Genomic DNA, 15236 nt, shown 5'->3' on the forward strand with positions numbered 1-15236 from the left:
CTGCAGGAGGTACTTACACTGCAATCATGTGCATTCTTTAAAAATCTCTAAAAGGGCATTCAGATTTTAAGCCACATAGAAGTTATTTCTTTCTATTAGAGCAGGGCTGTCCAAAGATTACTGTCTTTTGGAGGCCGTACCAGGCTCGGGTTTATGGTCAGAAGATAGTGGCATCATATGAAACTAGAAAACCTAAAGACTCCATTAGTACCATATCATGTCATTATCTTGTCAGGAAGGAGGCTAACACTGTAAAGTTGGGCTACATTTTGGTGGGGAAAAACTGGCATGGCCATTTTCAAAGGTGTCCCCTGACCTCTGATCTCCAGATATGTGAATGTAAATGGGTTCTATGGGTACCCACAAGTCTCCCCTTTACAGACATGCCCATGTTATGATAATCACATGCAGTTTTGGGGAAAACATGCAGTTCTTTGAATGCAGTATACATGTGTTATTTTTGCCTATTCTAAAAATGGTGTATTTTAATATTTCTACATACTGGGGTCTTGGAAATGCACAAATTGCATAAATGACCCCAATTGTATTCAGCAGGTGGGTTTTAAGGGGCTAACTATCTAAAACATATTCAATTAAGGGAACTTGGGATCCTAGTACCATTTTGCATCTTAATAATACAATACAATAGGTGTTTAATTTTGGCCCGTGGCCCTCCATTGAGTTCCAGTTTTGGCCCTCCAAGGGAAAAGTTTGGGCACCCTTGTATTAGAGGCTAAAAAACCTGTTCAAGAAAAGTTGCACATTTCTGTTGGAAACAAGTAAAATGATCTCACCATGAAAAGATTTAAAGGAAAATAAGTATAGACTTATTTATTTGCAGTGTGCAGTCACTCTGCAGCTGCTGATTATTTTCATTTTTTCATTGGTAAAAAGTCCAAACTTTAAGACAAATGTCCATCACACATTCCCAGAGTCCAATTCAAGTCTTCAAACTGCTTATTTCATCTGAGCAACCACTGAAAAAAAATTCTAATTCACATCAATATGAAGCAGAGAAAAAGAACAGATTCTTAAATTGGAGAAGCTGCAACCAGGATTTCTATTTTTTCCTCATACACTCAAATATCTCCAAATAATTTTTGTCTATTGTTGAGTCCTAAAAGTAAGTTATTTTATTCTTATTTCAACCAGTTTCCAATAAAAATCCAAATTTTCCTGAAAATTAGTGTCAGAATATGGAAAAAAAAATAAATATTTAGATGAATTTCTGCACTGCAATCAATAAAACATATACCAAATTGTATAAAATACTTGAAACAAGCTTCTGAACTCTGCAGCCCTCACTACTGTACATGTTGGTACAGTTGAACTTCAGTGCTGAGACCTCCAGTCCAGCTCACACACTGTATCAGGCTGCAGATGAACACCTCAACGAGACCTGCTGCAGTCTATCTAAGTCACAATCACATTGTTCAATAAAGTGGAAACATCTGACAGAAACACCTGGATCAAAGAGCTGAAAACAGCTACTGGAGGTTTGCTCGGTTGTTTTAGGCTAAATGCTCCATGCAGGTGAAGCTATTTCACCCAAATATGACTGCGTAATCTGCGTAAAACGCTACTTTACGCACGGATCCTTTTGGAGATACAACTTTATAGAAAAGGGCATTCAGATTTTAAGCCACACAGAAGTTATTTCTTTCTATTAGAGTCAAGAAAAGTTGCACATTTCTGTTGGAAACAAGTATTTCACCATGAAAAGATTTAAAGGAAAAGTATAGACTTGAACTTATTTATTTGTAGTGTGCAGTCACTCTGCAGCCCTCACTACACTTCTGTACATGTTGGCACAGTTAAACTTCAGTGCCGAGACCGCCAATCTAGATCATTGTAAGTATCAGGCTGCAGCTGAACACCTCAACGAGACCTGCTGAGGGTCGGAGTCACAATCACATTGTTCAATAAGTGGAAACATCTGACAGAAACACCTGGATCAAGGAGCTGAAACAGCTACTGGAGGTTTTTTCTTTGTTTTGGTTGTTTGAAGCTAAATGGCTCCATGCAGGTGAAGCTATTTCACCCAAATATTTTGCGTAATCGATGCGTAAAACGCTACTTTACGCATCGATCCTTTTGGAGATACAACTTTATAGATGAATGCAAAACTTCCACCAAACCACGCCAGAACTTGAAGGTTTTACATCGCAATATGAGCAGCAGCTGATATCTGGATTCCCTGCAGTATCTGTGACACAGCAGATGTTCCAACTTCATTTATCTCCCAGAAGGAAGGAAGCGCACATTTAGACATTCAAACATCACATGATGATTCAACTGCAGAGCAGGCAATTCAATCAAAGCCGGAATTTAACCAGAAAACTAACTGTCCAGTAGTGGATTGATAAGTTAAAGCAGCATTATCTCCCTCTGAGATGATGAAAGTTGTCTCACCTCAGCCCACAGAACCAGGAGAAGACACGCTAGAGTCCCAGCATTATTCCACATGTCTCCGGCTGCTCGGTGTTGGTTACCATCAGGGAAATTAAAAAAAAGATCTATGTCTCAAACAGTCCAAAAAATAAGAATGAAGAAGAAGAAATCCTCCTCCTGGTGTGTCCTCTGTTCTGCTCTGCTCTGCTGTGCTGTGCTCTGGAGGAGGAGATGAGATGCGCACCAACACCACCTCTGTTGCTGTTGCTGCTGCTGCTGCTGTTTGGTCCACAGACGCACAACTAGACGCGCTTCTCTCCGCCGCTCGACGCACTAAGCAGCAGAGAAGGAGAGCAGCGGTGCGTCTCTGTTGCCAAAAGCCAGGAGCCGCGATGGGCAGCTGCGTGGACCAATCACAGGCCGCCTGGGTGGAACGTCTGTCAGTTGAGAGCCAATGAGGAAGGAGTGGGCGGGATAAGGAGCAGAGGAGGAGGATCCACCAATGATGGATTTATTAGAATAGAATAGAGACTTTATTGTCATTGTCATTGAAAACAACGAAAAACAGTTCAGCAGCTCTTGGCAGTAAAAAGCAAACATCAAAAGCAAACATAAAAACATTCAAATCAAAATGTAGACAAATAAATGGATCATAAAGTCAAATACCATCTAAGAACACATTACTGAAGCACCTGATCGATAGTCCAGTGTTGGTCATGTATGGCTTTTCTTTTGTTCCTTTTCCCTGATGATGGGCCTTGAGGCTAAATGGTTGTGGAAGATGTGTATGAATGCGAAATGTATATATGTTTGGAACATTTGAATGTTGTTAGTGTAACAAATCTATGATCTAGTATATAGTATGTATGTGATAAATGTATTGTAAATGATTTCAGACCCTAGGAAGACTAGCTGGTGCCTTTGGTATCAGCTAATGGGGATGCTTTTTAAATAAATACATAAACTGCAGTGCAGGTGCCATGATTATGGTTCAGCAGCTAGTGTCCTCAGCCTGTGGGTAGAAGCTATTCCGTAGTCTGTTTGTGTGTGTTTTAATTGTCCTGTAGTAAACAGTCCATGTCCAGGGTGGGTGGGGTCTTCAGAAATACAGCTGGCTTTCTTGTGGAGCCGGCCAGCGTATAGGTCACTGAGAGGGGTAATGTGGTCCCAATCAGTGTTTCTGCCATCCTCACCGTCCGCTGCGGGTCTCTCCTGTCCTCTACGGTGCAGCTAGCAAACCACACAGTGCAGCAGCAGGTCAGGAGGCTCTCAATGGTTGCCCGATAGAAATGAATCAGCAGGTGTTGAGGAAGGTGAGCCTGCTTCAGCTTCCTGAGGACGTAGAGTCTCTGCTGGGCCTTCCACACCTGATGGGAGATGTTTCTGGACCAGGTTATTATGGAAGTGTTCTCACACAGGAGCTTGTATTTGTATTTTTTATTACTGAACAACGCGTCTCTCTACATTTAAATAAGAGTTTTCCTAATAAATCAGAATGTTTGTGTTGCAGGTTTTATGAAGAATTGTAATTCTTATTAACACAATAAAACAAAAACGCAGTGTAAAGCTTTACATAAATAAGGAGTAGTGTGTAGCACATGTTGTGTTTAGTGAAGAACACCTGAGCTGCTCCTCACTGAGCTGCAGTCAGAGGAAACATGGCTGTTAGCGCCCTCTACTGACCGCTCAGATACTCCCACTGAGCTGATCCACTGCTTTTAATCACATATACTGCTGTATTTTCATTTTAAGAAGACTTTCTATTTTTACTCCACTTCATTTCAGAGGAAACATTTTGTATTCTTCTGTGCTTTTTATCCCAATAGATCAGTCGTTGATCTTTCTTTCTCTCCACGTATGAAGACGGTAAAGATATGATTTCTATTATCTATCACTGTTTGATTTTACTTCTGATACTCGAGTACATTTTACTGATAATACTTTACTTTTATTGATATTAAAATATGCATAGACTTTACTTGTAATTTTTCCGCGATGCTTCTTCCATTTTTACTTAAGTTTAGGCTAGGGCTGTCAATCACAAATTAATCGAACATTTCTTATCTGTTCAAAATGAACCTTAAAGAGAGATTTGTCAAGTATTTAATACTCTTATCAACATGGGAGTGGGCAAATATGCTGCTTTATGCAAATGTATTTATATATTTATTATTGGAAATCAATTAACAACACAAAACAATGACAGATATTGTCCAGAAACCCTCACAGGTACTGCATTTAACATAAAACAATATGCTCAAATCACAACATGGCAAACTGCAGCCCAACAGGCAACAACAGCTGTCAGTGTGTCCGTGTGATGACTTGACTATGACTTGCCCCAAACTGCATGTGATTATCATAAAGTGGGCATGTCTGTAAAGGGGAGACTCGTGGGTACCCATAGAACCCATTTTCATTCACATATCTGGAGGTCAGAGGTCAAGGGACACCTTTGAAAATGGACATGGCCGTTTTTCCTCGCCAAAATTTAGCATAAGTTCGGAGCGTTATTTAACCTCCTTCATGACAAGCTAGTCTGACATGGTTGGTACCGATGGATTCATCAGGTTTTATAGTTTCATATGATACCAGTATCTTCACTCTAGCTTTGAGCTAACTGAAAAACTAAACTGAGCCCGCTACAACCTCCGACAGATCGATTGCGTGAATGCGTTAAAGAAATTAGTGGCGGTAAAATGTTATGACGTTTACAGCCCTAAATGAACTGAATATGATGCTATTTGGTGGATATGTTTGATCCAAAGTGCTCATCATGCACCAGAATACAGACACATTTTCAGTCTTAAAACTTAGCGTATAGCAACTTGATCATAATTCTGTTGCAGATTAAAATTAAAATTTAAAACAACGTCATTTATTCCAATGAGAGTAATGTGTGTGACAGCTTGAATATCACAGAATAAAGACCAAAAAGACACAAAATCTGTTAACATGAATGTTATATGTGGACTTCCAGGACTTCAAGTAAGACGTTAATATAAATAAATATCTAAACAACGGCCATGAAGCATTTAAAACTAACGTTATCTATGGAACTGGGCTCTGATAGTGGCCGACGGCTACACAGCCGCCACCCTAACCCTCCGCTCTCCGTCAAGTCACAACCTGAAACACAAATTTATGAAATACTTTTAACTAAAAGATAAAGGTCAAAATTATTAGTAAGAGAGACAAACTAAAGTCTGCATGAGTCTGGTTATGTTTGATAAAACGAGGCTTGGCATCAGGCTCGGCACTGACAGCTGAGCTGAGAACCAAGTTTTTAATAACCTTCTCAGAAATGTGAATGACTTTAAAACTTGTTTATGAAACTCTATTTTTGGAATTGATGCCACATTGGACAGCTTCCCTGGAATTGTCAGAAATTTGGAAATAACTTCAAGGACACCTGTAAGCTGCTTCAGAACAATGGTGCTCTGTATGCCCACGCACTCCGGGGTATTGTGGTAATACGCCTAAATGATATAACGTGTTATAACAACGTCACACTTCAAAACAAGTCAGTCAGTTTGTTTTCCTGACGAATCTTCCAAGGAATCATCTTCATATAGTATGTTTCTGCAAAGCTTTATTTACATACAAGGCCAGCGTTCAGCACCAATAAAAGAGTTTTTGTGGCGATACATAGTGTGGTGAACGATGATGTGTTTGTCAGGTTAGTAAAGGGCCAAGTAGCGTACAGCTTTGACGCCTGAGAAGACGATCTGTGCCTCAAACCAACAACCAACAATGATGATGACAATCGTTCCCTAAACTTAAAGGAATAGTCCACTAAAACCCCACGTTTACTATCAAACACTCAACACCAGCAGCACTGAAAGGTGACGTTGACAAAGGAAAAAAGGAACATCTGTGGTCGGCTTGCAGCAAATCAAAAGTACGACACTGCCTGGGATCCTCGATGGCCTCTGGTTTCAAGGTGGTGAGCATTAATCCGTCCAGTTGGGGAGCATTTTTGTCTCTCTACTGTCAGCCCTCTAATAAAGGCATAAAATGCCCCCAAAAAGTACATCAAAAGTGTCAGGGAGAACGTTTTCACTCACCACTCACACCACAGTATAACGCACTTCTGCTCTGTACATTCGTATGCTTGGTATCTTCCACTCACATATTTCATATTTTCACCCAAAAACGTGTAAATACACAACTTCTGTTTGTTGCTAGAACAGTTAGCTGTTTAACTTTGTCTCCTGCAAATGCCTTTGCTTACTTTAGACAAGAAAAAAACAAACACTCACACCACAGTATAATGCACTTCTGCTCTGTACATTCATGTGCTTACATACACAACCTCTGTTTGTTGCTAGAACAGTTAGCTGTTTACCTTTGTCTTTGTAGAAAAAACAAAAGCAATGTACTGCTGTGGACGCCACGTTAGATCTGAAAGTCGCACAATAACACAAACAAACTAACTTAATCGATGCAGCGGTAGACCGGCAACTCCCGTGTTCTCCGAGGTAAAATTACTGTTTTTGTGAATGGAGTCTGGTGGCTTTGAAGAGAGCGATATAACGGCTCCAGTTCCCCGTCGGAAAGGGCTGTCTGACGGCGAGGTAAAGCGGTGAAAATATTCTAAATATAGCGTACACTTAAACTGATATAGATCTTTTTAGATGGCTAAAAGACGTGTCGCTGCGGCACCCGTCCACAAACGCCCCGCTGCCGAGTATGACAAAGAAAAGTCAGGGGGTCAATGGGGCCAGTATGATTCATCTTCTGGAGAACATGTGGACCAAAGTGGTGGACCAGAAGATGCTTGCTATTAATTGAGAATTTGCATAGTTGTCTGGCATCAATCTTCTTCTTGTCTAGTGAGTTGGGCTTTTCAGGATATTATCTGGCAGTTTTGCCATGTTTCAGATCATTTCCAGATTGTAAAGTTGCATTTAAGAGTTTCAAGCCTTCCAACATGCATGAAAACCCCGTCAATCTGTTACTTCCAGCATGCAAACAAGATTTCCTGCTGTTTCCATATTGGATGTGTGTCTCAGATGGCGGGATGTGGGGCGGTCTAATGAGACAGCTGTTTCTCCCCACACACACACATCATCCTGCAGCAGCAGCTTTAGCAGCTTTAGCCAGCGCAGACAGTAGATCAGTTCTGCAGGCCGGTCAGTCAGGACGGAGTCAGACAGGTGGCCTCTGACACCCTGCAGCAGATGTTTCCTCCCAGGGAAGCAGGTGCAGACGAACACACGCTCACTCACACACTTTGCCATTTGCACATACTTGTGTACATATGACTCATTCACATGCCTGCACACAGACACAAACGTCTTGTGTTCATCTCTTTACGACGGCTCTTATCAGCGGCGATAAGGAAGTAGGGGAAACACCGCTCAGACAGATAAACTGGGGAAGTAATGAGGTTAATTAGCTGCATGAAACTGACTTCTCTGCTTCTGGTTGTAGCAGAGATCAATGGTCACTTCACAGAGTAACAGTTCAGTTAGACCAACCTGCATATGCTTAAGGCAGGTCTGACTGTACGCGTACTGTACTTGTAAGTTATTAATAACTTTCCCATGTTTTTGTGTCTAAGTGACTAATGGGGACAACAATTTTTGAAACTGGTCCAGTATTGAGGGAGAACGCTGCAGCCGCCAGCCGCTAAACCAGTTGTAATGTCACCATTTGGGGCAACCTGCAACCCTCAGTTTATGTTATTGCCAGTGACAGGCTCAGATTATTGATGTTATTATAAGTGTCTGACATTATGGAAAGGACTCTACAGAGAAGTAAAACCTTTTTACTTGCCGAAGGTAAGTTGGTTGCAATCTGCAACCACACTACTACATGCCACCAAATCCTACACAGTGCACCTTTAATAATGATATCAAATGTACAGCTGTGCTTTGAGATAAATGCTAGCGCCAATAGTTGTTGAGGTATTTCACTAAAAAACACAAATGTCAACCTCATGGTGACGCTTTTGGTTTTGGAAAAATTACCAACATCAGCAGGTTTCATCCACTGGGGATCATGAAGGGCCGTACCAAATATTGTGTCAATGTGTCCAGTAGATGTTGAGATATTTCACTCAAAAACACAAATGTGAACATCATGGTGACACTAGAGGAAAAGTCAGAAGACCACTTTAGTCATTAGAATTCATCCTCTGGGGATCATGAATGGCTGTACCAAATATTGTACCAATGCATCCTGTAGATGTTGAGATATTTCACTCAAAAACACAAATGTGAACCTCATGCTGACACTTTTGGAATAGTTACCAAAGTCAGCAGGTTTCATCCTCTGGGGATCTTGAATGGCCATAACAAATATTGTGCCAATGCGTCCTGTAGATGTTGAGATATTTCACTCAAAAACACAAATGTCAACCTCATGCTGACACTTTTGGAATAGTATACAAAGTCACTCAGGTTTCATCCACCGGGGATCATGAATGGCCGTACCAAATATTGTGCCAATGCGTCCTGTAGATGTTGAGATATTTCACTCAAAAACACAAATGTCAACCTCATGATGACACTTTTGGAATAGTTACCAAAGTCAGCAGGTTTCATCCTCCGGGGATCATGAATGGCTGTACCAAATATTGTACCAATGCAGCCAGTAAATATTGAGATATTTCACTCAAAAACACAAATGTGAACCTCATGGTGACACTAGAGGAAAAGTCAGAAGACCACTTTAGTCATTAGAATTCATCCTCTGGGGATCATGAATGGCTGTACCAAATATTGTACCAATGCATCCTGTTGATGTTGAGATATTTCACTCAAAAACACAAATGTCAACCTCATGGTGACACTTTTGGAATAGTTACCAAAGTCAGCAGGTTTCATCCTCTGGGGATCTTGAATGGCCATAACAAATATTGTGCAAAGCATTCAGCATTCAAAAACACAAATGTCAACCTCATGGGGAAACTAGAGGAAAAGTCAGAAGATCACTTAAGTCACAATAATTCATCCTCTGAGGATCATGAATATCTGTACACAATTTCATGGCAATCCATCCAACAGTCACTGAGATATTTCAGTCTGGACCAACAGAGTACATGAATCTAAATTGGTATATTTGGTAAATACTTTGCTTTAAAAAGGACTACCACACTATAAAGTAAAATGTGTGTAGATCTGCTGTACATGTTGACTTTTCCTCTGGAGATGGGTGAGTCCAACTAAAAAAAACAAAACCTGTTTTCATATTCTATAGTTGAATGTTTGAAGGATTAAGAAATGCAGCAGGAGATAAAGTCCCATCTCAGAATGCTGGGGCCTCTAATGCGGAGCAAAGACTAAACAAGAGCCCCGCTGAAGTCTACACAACCTGATCTGATCGGTGCTGCAGTGGAGATATGCTGCTGTTTACGAGCTCCGCACCACTTCAAATACTGAAAAGTTTTTTTTTTTTTAAAGTCATAATGGAGAAAAAAGGAGGACCCAGAGTGTATATGTGTCAATAGAGGACCAACATGTTAGTTTCTCTTTTGGTTTCTATTTTGAACTTATCACGCAGCCATAGTTTGTTTGTTGTTTTGTCTTTAAATAGCTAGATCCCCTGTTAACTGATTTATAATGTTTTCCATGACGTGTGCCTCCTGCACTACTTTACAGGCTCAGGTCTGTCTCTGCACCGATCCCACTGGTACACAAATTCCTGCATATTAATCACACCTGGTGATTAAGGTAATAGTTCCTCTAATGACTGTCTTTAACAATCTGAGTGGACATGAAATATTCAGACTCCCTCTGTCATTGTCAGAAGTCCTGAGTAAGCTTTGCAGGTGAGCTCGGCCCAACGTGTGCCGACCTGCTCAGGTAAAGTCAGGGATTTCTGGCTCCCTTTCACTTTTATTGCTACAGTTAGTTGACCTAATGGCTTCATGATTCACTGATGCTCGAACTCCATCTGACTTTTACAACTTCACACCAATCTGCATGTGGAGGGATTCATTTCATAACTCAGGTACAGAGGTAAAGCTGAGTGGGTTCTTGTTTTATGCATCTCGGACTTAGATACAATCTGAGATCCATGTGCAGATAAAAGTGTCGTCACACCACCAAAACTCATACGCACAGTAGGCTTGCTGCGTGATTCACGCGTCGGGTGTTCAGACCAGCTGCGTTTCTGCTGCATTTCTGCTGCTGCTGTCAGCCCTTTCTTTCTGCATAGAGTTTGCCTTTCATAATGGCCATTTCATTTCATTATGAATGTAATTTATATTTATTTTAGACAGAGAAAGGTTAAGAACCGTGTGGTAATTTGTAAATAATAGTAATAATCCACAATTAAAACCCCGACTATATTCATTCATAGAGCTCTCCAAGTCACTGCATGTTCTACAGCACTGTCCTGCACATATTTCAGAATAAAATAATTGTGGTGCCCCCTCCGGCACTTGGTGCCCTACACGTGATACGCATGGTGGGAGCGTCGTCCATTGAATAATAAAGGTAAAGAAGTGTCTTTGACTTCCCTTTGTTACGCTGTAAATCTCTTAAACTTCCTCAAATTTCTCTGCCACTATAACAGAATCTCTGCTGGCATGAACATCAAAAACACACAAGTTCAAATCCAATAAAGCAAAGCTGAGTTAAATTACATAATTTCTAGGACTGGGTGTCACTTTTCTTTTCTAATTTGAGAACTGTGTGTTTTCAGGAAGGGATTTGCCCCCAAAACACAATCGTTTGTGCTTCTGCACACAATGTTGAGTGCAACGGCACATAAACAGGCTGAGAGAGCTGAGAGAGCTGCCATAGAAACGTTTACAGGTCCCGTCCTGAAGAATGCAAACAGAACTCTTATCTGACAAAAGAGTAAACTTTAGACAGTCCTGTCGCGGCTTGCCTGTGTGGTCTTTACACTACAACACGGCACACGGGATGATCATTTTCTCAGAATGGGCCAATTGTCTTCCAATCGTTGCATAACCCTGCAGCTTGAATGGAGGATTACACACATTCACAGTGCCTTGCTCAGGGGCAGGCGGAGCTGATGATGCTGTTTAGGGAGTGGAGAGAGTTACTGATTCACTCTCAAGTTCCCAGCAGGGATTCAAACATGTGAAGCTCGATTCCCAAATAAGCGACTATCCCTCTGATGGATCACCGTTGCTCATCGCAGGGCGGGGGTGAAGGTCTGGGTCAAACAGAAGGCTGTCTGGAGGAGCTCAGGGAAGTTATCAGGCAGTCTGAGACGAACACTCAGATGTGGATCAGCGTCTGGAAGCAAAGCTCCGGTAATCGTGATTGTTGTGGGACGAGGGAACGCTGTCTGCTCTGCGTCCACGTGTCTCAGTCTGCGGTGCATCAGTGTTGGCTGCTGAAAAGCATTATGCCCACAAGCTACGCAGTCAGGAAATCAAACTAGGAAAACAAACAGTGAATGTTTCCACTCCACCCATCTCTTTCATAAAGAAATAGTTGAACCATACACTTCTAGGGACTTTTACTTTGGTAAATATCTAAATGAATCCAGTAAAAATGTTTGATGTTTCAGCATGTATGTAGTCAGAGATGTCCTGAAGTCATCGTCAGGCATTATTTAATTTTTTCCAGCAACCCAAAAATCAAACAATAAAGACATTTCCCTCACAAAGTCACTTCACTATCCGAAGCAGTGGCGTCTGGTGACTCAGGAGGAGAACAAACCCACAGCATCATGTTATTTTACACTAGTTGGCTACTTACTTCTACTTTCTTTCTTTATTTATTAAATAAAAGAACATAATTCACATTCGGTATAACAATAACAAAAGAGCCATTGTCTTAACAGCCTTTTTCTTCGTCAAATCAAATTAGAAAGTGGTTTTAACATATTGCTCAACATCCTTCAAGAAAACAACTAAATAAGGTATTTATTGTTAAATTTGCTATAAGAAAATATTTGAAGAAACCAAACACCATATCAAATATTTTATAAATGATACTGAGATTTGGTAATAATGGTTTATTTCAACCAATTACTCTTTTTAATATTTTGACCTCCCTCTTGCCTCCACTGAGAAGTCAAGAGTGATCTATTGGGACATATTTTGGAAGTTCAGCTGTAAATAAAGGTGGTACAGTAAAATCAGAGCGGTGCGTTACGCCTCGAGGTAACACAGCTGCAAATCACTTTCTCCGTAAATACCAAGTATTGGCCTACAGGTAATATCTGACATCCACTGGAGTGTTATGAACTGATGATGCCAAGAGCAGTCATAATTATGAGTGATGTGACCTCATGCAGGTCAAGAAAGTATAAATCTCTGCTGACCTCAGTCTGCAGCTCCGCACACCTTCAGAGGAAACACTGTTTGATCACCTGACAGCTGGCTGACGGGCTGGAAGCCCACTCTCCACCTCCGCACATACCAAACACACATACTTATCTCTACCTTCTGAGTGAACTGTTGGAACAGGCATCCCAAACGAAGCGTTATTCACCTCTTTCACCCTCCTCTGTGCTGTGAGTCATCAAGGAAATATTCAAACATACCATTTCAGAGGAGGAGAAAATATCACATTTATACTGTATTCAAAAAACTGCATGTGATTATCATAAAGTGGGCATGTCTGTAAAGGGGAGACTCATGGGTACTCATAGAACCCATTTACATTCACATATCTGGAGGTCAGAGGTCAAAGGACCCCTTTGAAAATCGCAGATCTACAGCAACCTCTCTGTTTGAATCAGAGTTTAAAATGTTAAGATATAAATCAACGTCTCAGTGTGACATGGGGAGTGTCTTTGTGGTTTTTCCAGTGAACAGCATAACTGCATAAATCAAATTTACCTGAAAGGCAACACCACCTCCACTCCGCCCTCTGCTTCCAGACACACAAACCACGAAACCTCACAAACCTCCTCTAACACATATTAATTCATATGTTCACATAGGGCTGCACGATAACTGCCAAAATACTTATCACGATTATTTATCACTATTATTCGTAGATTTTAGGGACAAAATACTTGTATTGCAAATTCCCATTTTCAACTGTCAAAAATTCTAAATGTTATCCTTTTAGAAAGAAAGAAATCCTGGAATTAGAAGTTCTAAAGATATATTATAAGCTGCTTAGAGCTGGTGTTAAAAAGTTAAAGAGGTCATACTTCTCTAATATCTGTGTTATATTGCTGTGAAAACCTTCAAACAACTGGATTTATTCAAGTTTCACGCCAAAAAACTACATTTTACAAGATTACATTTGAACGCATCATGATAACGTTATAATCTACCATCATCTCCCAATACTCATTTTACTGAGCAGAGCTTGAACACACCATAATGTGCTCCATACCGTCAAAGTGATTACTCTGAGCAGCATTATGGGAATAAATTACTATATAATAAACGTCTGATTCATTTAGTTGTTCCAGATGTTTTTAGGGTTGTTCCTCCACGGATTATTTTGGACTAACAGTTGTGACAAATTGCAGCTTTATGTATTCTTTATCTCACGCTGAAGAACTTGTGTGTGTGTGTGTGTGTGTGTGTGTGTGTGTGTGTGTGTGTGTGTGTGTGTGTGTGACGTTATTGTCTGTGCCGCTGTGTGCCGGCAAAAAAACATATATAAGAACATAAGAGACTGCTGAAAACAGGCCGGCTTCAGTCAGCTCCTGACTGCCGGTTCATCTCTAGCTGTTAGAATAGGAAGCACTTGATTTATGCTGCAGAGTTTACTATGAGCGGAGCATTTTAAACGTCGATATTGCAGTTGATCACGTTCATTTAATTGTGTGGAGCCAAAATCGTGTTCGCAATTAATATTCGATTAATTGTGCAGCCCTATGTTCACATCTCAATCTCAACGCCACCGCTCTGACCAGCCCACACCCATCTACACCCACACGCCTTCACACACAAACACACACTTAACAGAGACGCCCGTACAGGGCAGGTGAGCAGGTGAGCAGCAGGTGTGTGTTGAGTTCCTCTGAGCTGAGGTCAGTGGGTGAACAGCAGCAGCAGCAGGTGCAGCAGCTCTAAACCAAAGGTGTGTGTCTGATAACACTGGAGCCATGATGGTTTACTGCCTTTATCACCGGCAGCGAGCACGAGGACAGAGACAGAGACATTTACACCTGTCTGTACGTCCTTCTGTCTGTCTGTCTGTCCAAGTCTCTTTTTCTGAATGCACTGGTATGCAATGCAGGCTCCACAGGTTGTTCTGAAAATGTACAGCCTGGACCAGTATAGAGGAAGAAACACTGAAATATATTTTTACTTAGTGTATTTAAAAGCAGCAACAACAGGTCATAATTGCCTCTCTATTATTTATTTCAGATTGATGTGAAAACATCTCCTTCAAACAAATGGATTTATTCAAGTTTCTCGCTACAAACTTCATTTTACGAGATTACATAACGTTGTAATTTACCTTAACCCAATGGTCATTTTGCTGAGCAGAACGCGAACGTCTCATAATAATAACTGAATGGCACCTCCGTTAACGTTAGTAGCTCCGCTATTTATCCAAGCAGAACACTTCTGCCCACCGGCTGCTAACAGCTAACGTTGCAAACACTCATCCTATTGATTTCAGCACAGGTTTGTTGTTTACAGTGTCGCATTATCAGGGAAAAATAGGGTGCGTCCCCTCAGGTTTAGTAGCGCCACGTTGTAGAGCGCTTTTTTTTTTCTCTGTCGTGTCTCCGGTCCAAAAAAAACTGAAACATGATACGGCGTACTTATGTGTCATTGTGCAGCGTAACTGTGGGAAAACATCAATGAGAGGAATCGATGGTCACGGAGGCATGAGATGCCATGAAAGCGGACAACTACGGTTCTCTATTCCCATCACTAGCATTTTCCCTGCCTGCCAAAGTGGCGGGTGTCCTGATGCGGGTAAATTGTTGGCATC

General features: G+C 41.1%; 1 protein-coding gene across 2 annotated transcripts in view; it reads right to left on the reverse strand.

The window, feature by feature from the left end:
* The window catches only part of LOC141782958 (protein jagged-2-like), a 66461-nt gene extending 63734 nt beyond the window's left edge, over nucleotides 1-2727 (reverse strand). The window contains exon 1 of one of the 2 annotated variants that reach the window (XM_074659799.1): nucleotides 2413-2727. In XM_074659799.1, coding sequence (XP_074515900.1) covers nucleotides 2413-2466 — 54 coding nt within the window. In that variant the 5' untranslated portion in view covers nucleotides 2467-2727. The remainder of the gene's footprint in view (nucleotides 1-2412) is intronic. The other variant, XM_074659800.1, reaches the window with a different exon arrangement.
* Between the last annotated feature and the right edge of the window lie 12509 nt (nucleotides 2728-15236).

The sequence above is a fragment of the Sebastes fasciatus genome, chromosome 15 (assembly GCF_043250625.1).
Source record: "Sebastes fasciatus isolate fSebFas1 chromosome 15, fSebFas1.pri, whole genome shotgun sequence".
Classification (NCBI taxonomy): Eukaryota; Metazoa; Chordata; class Actinopteri; order Perciformes; family Sebastidae; genus Sebastes; species Sebastes fasciatus.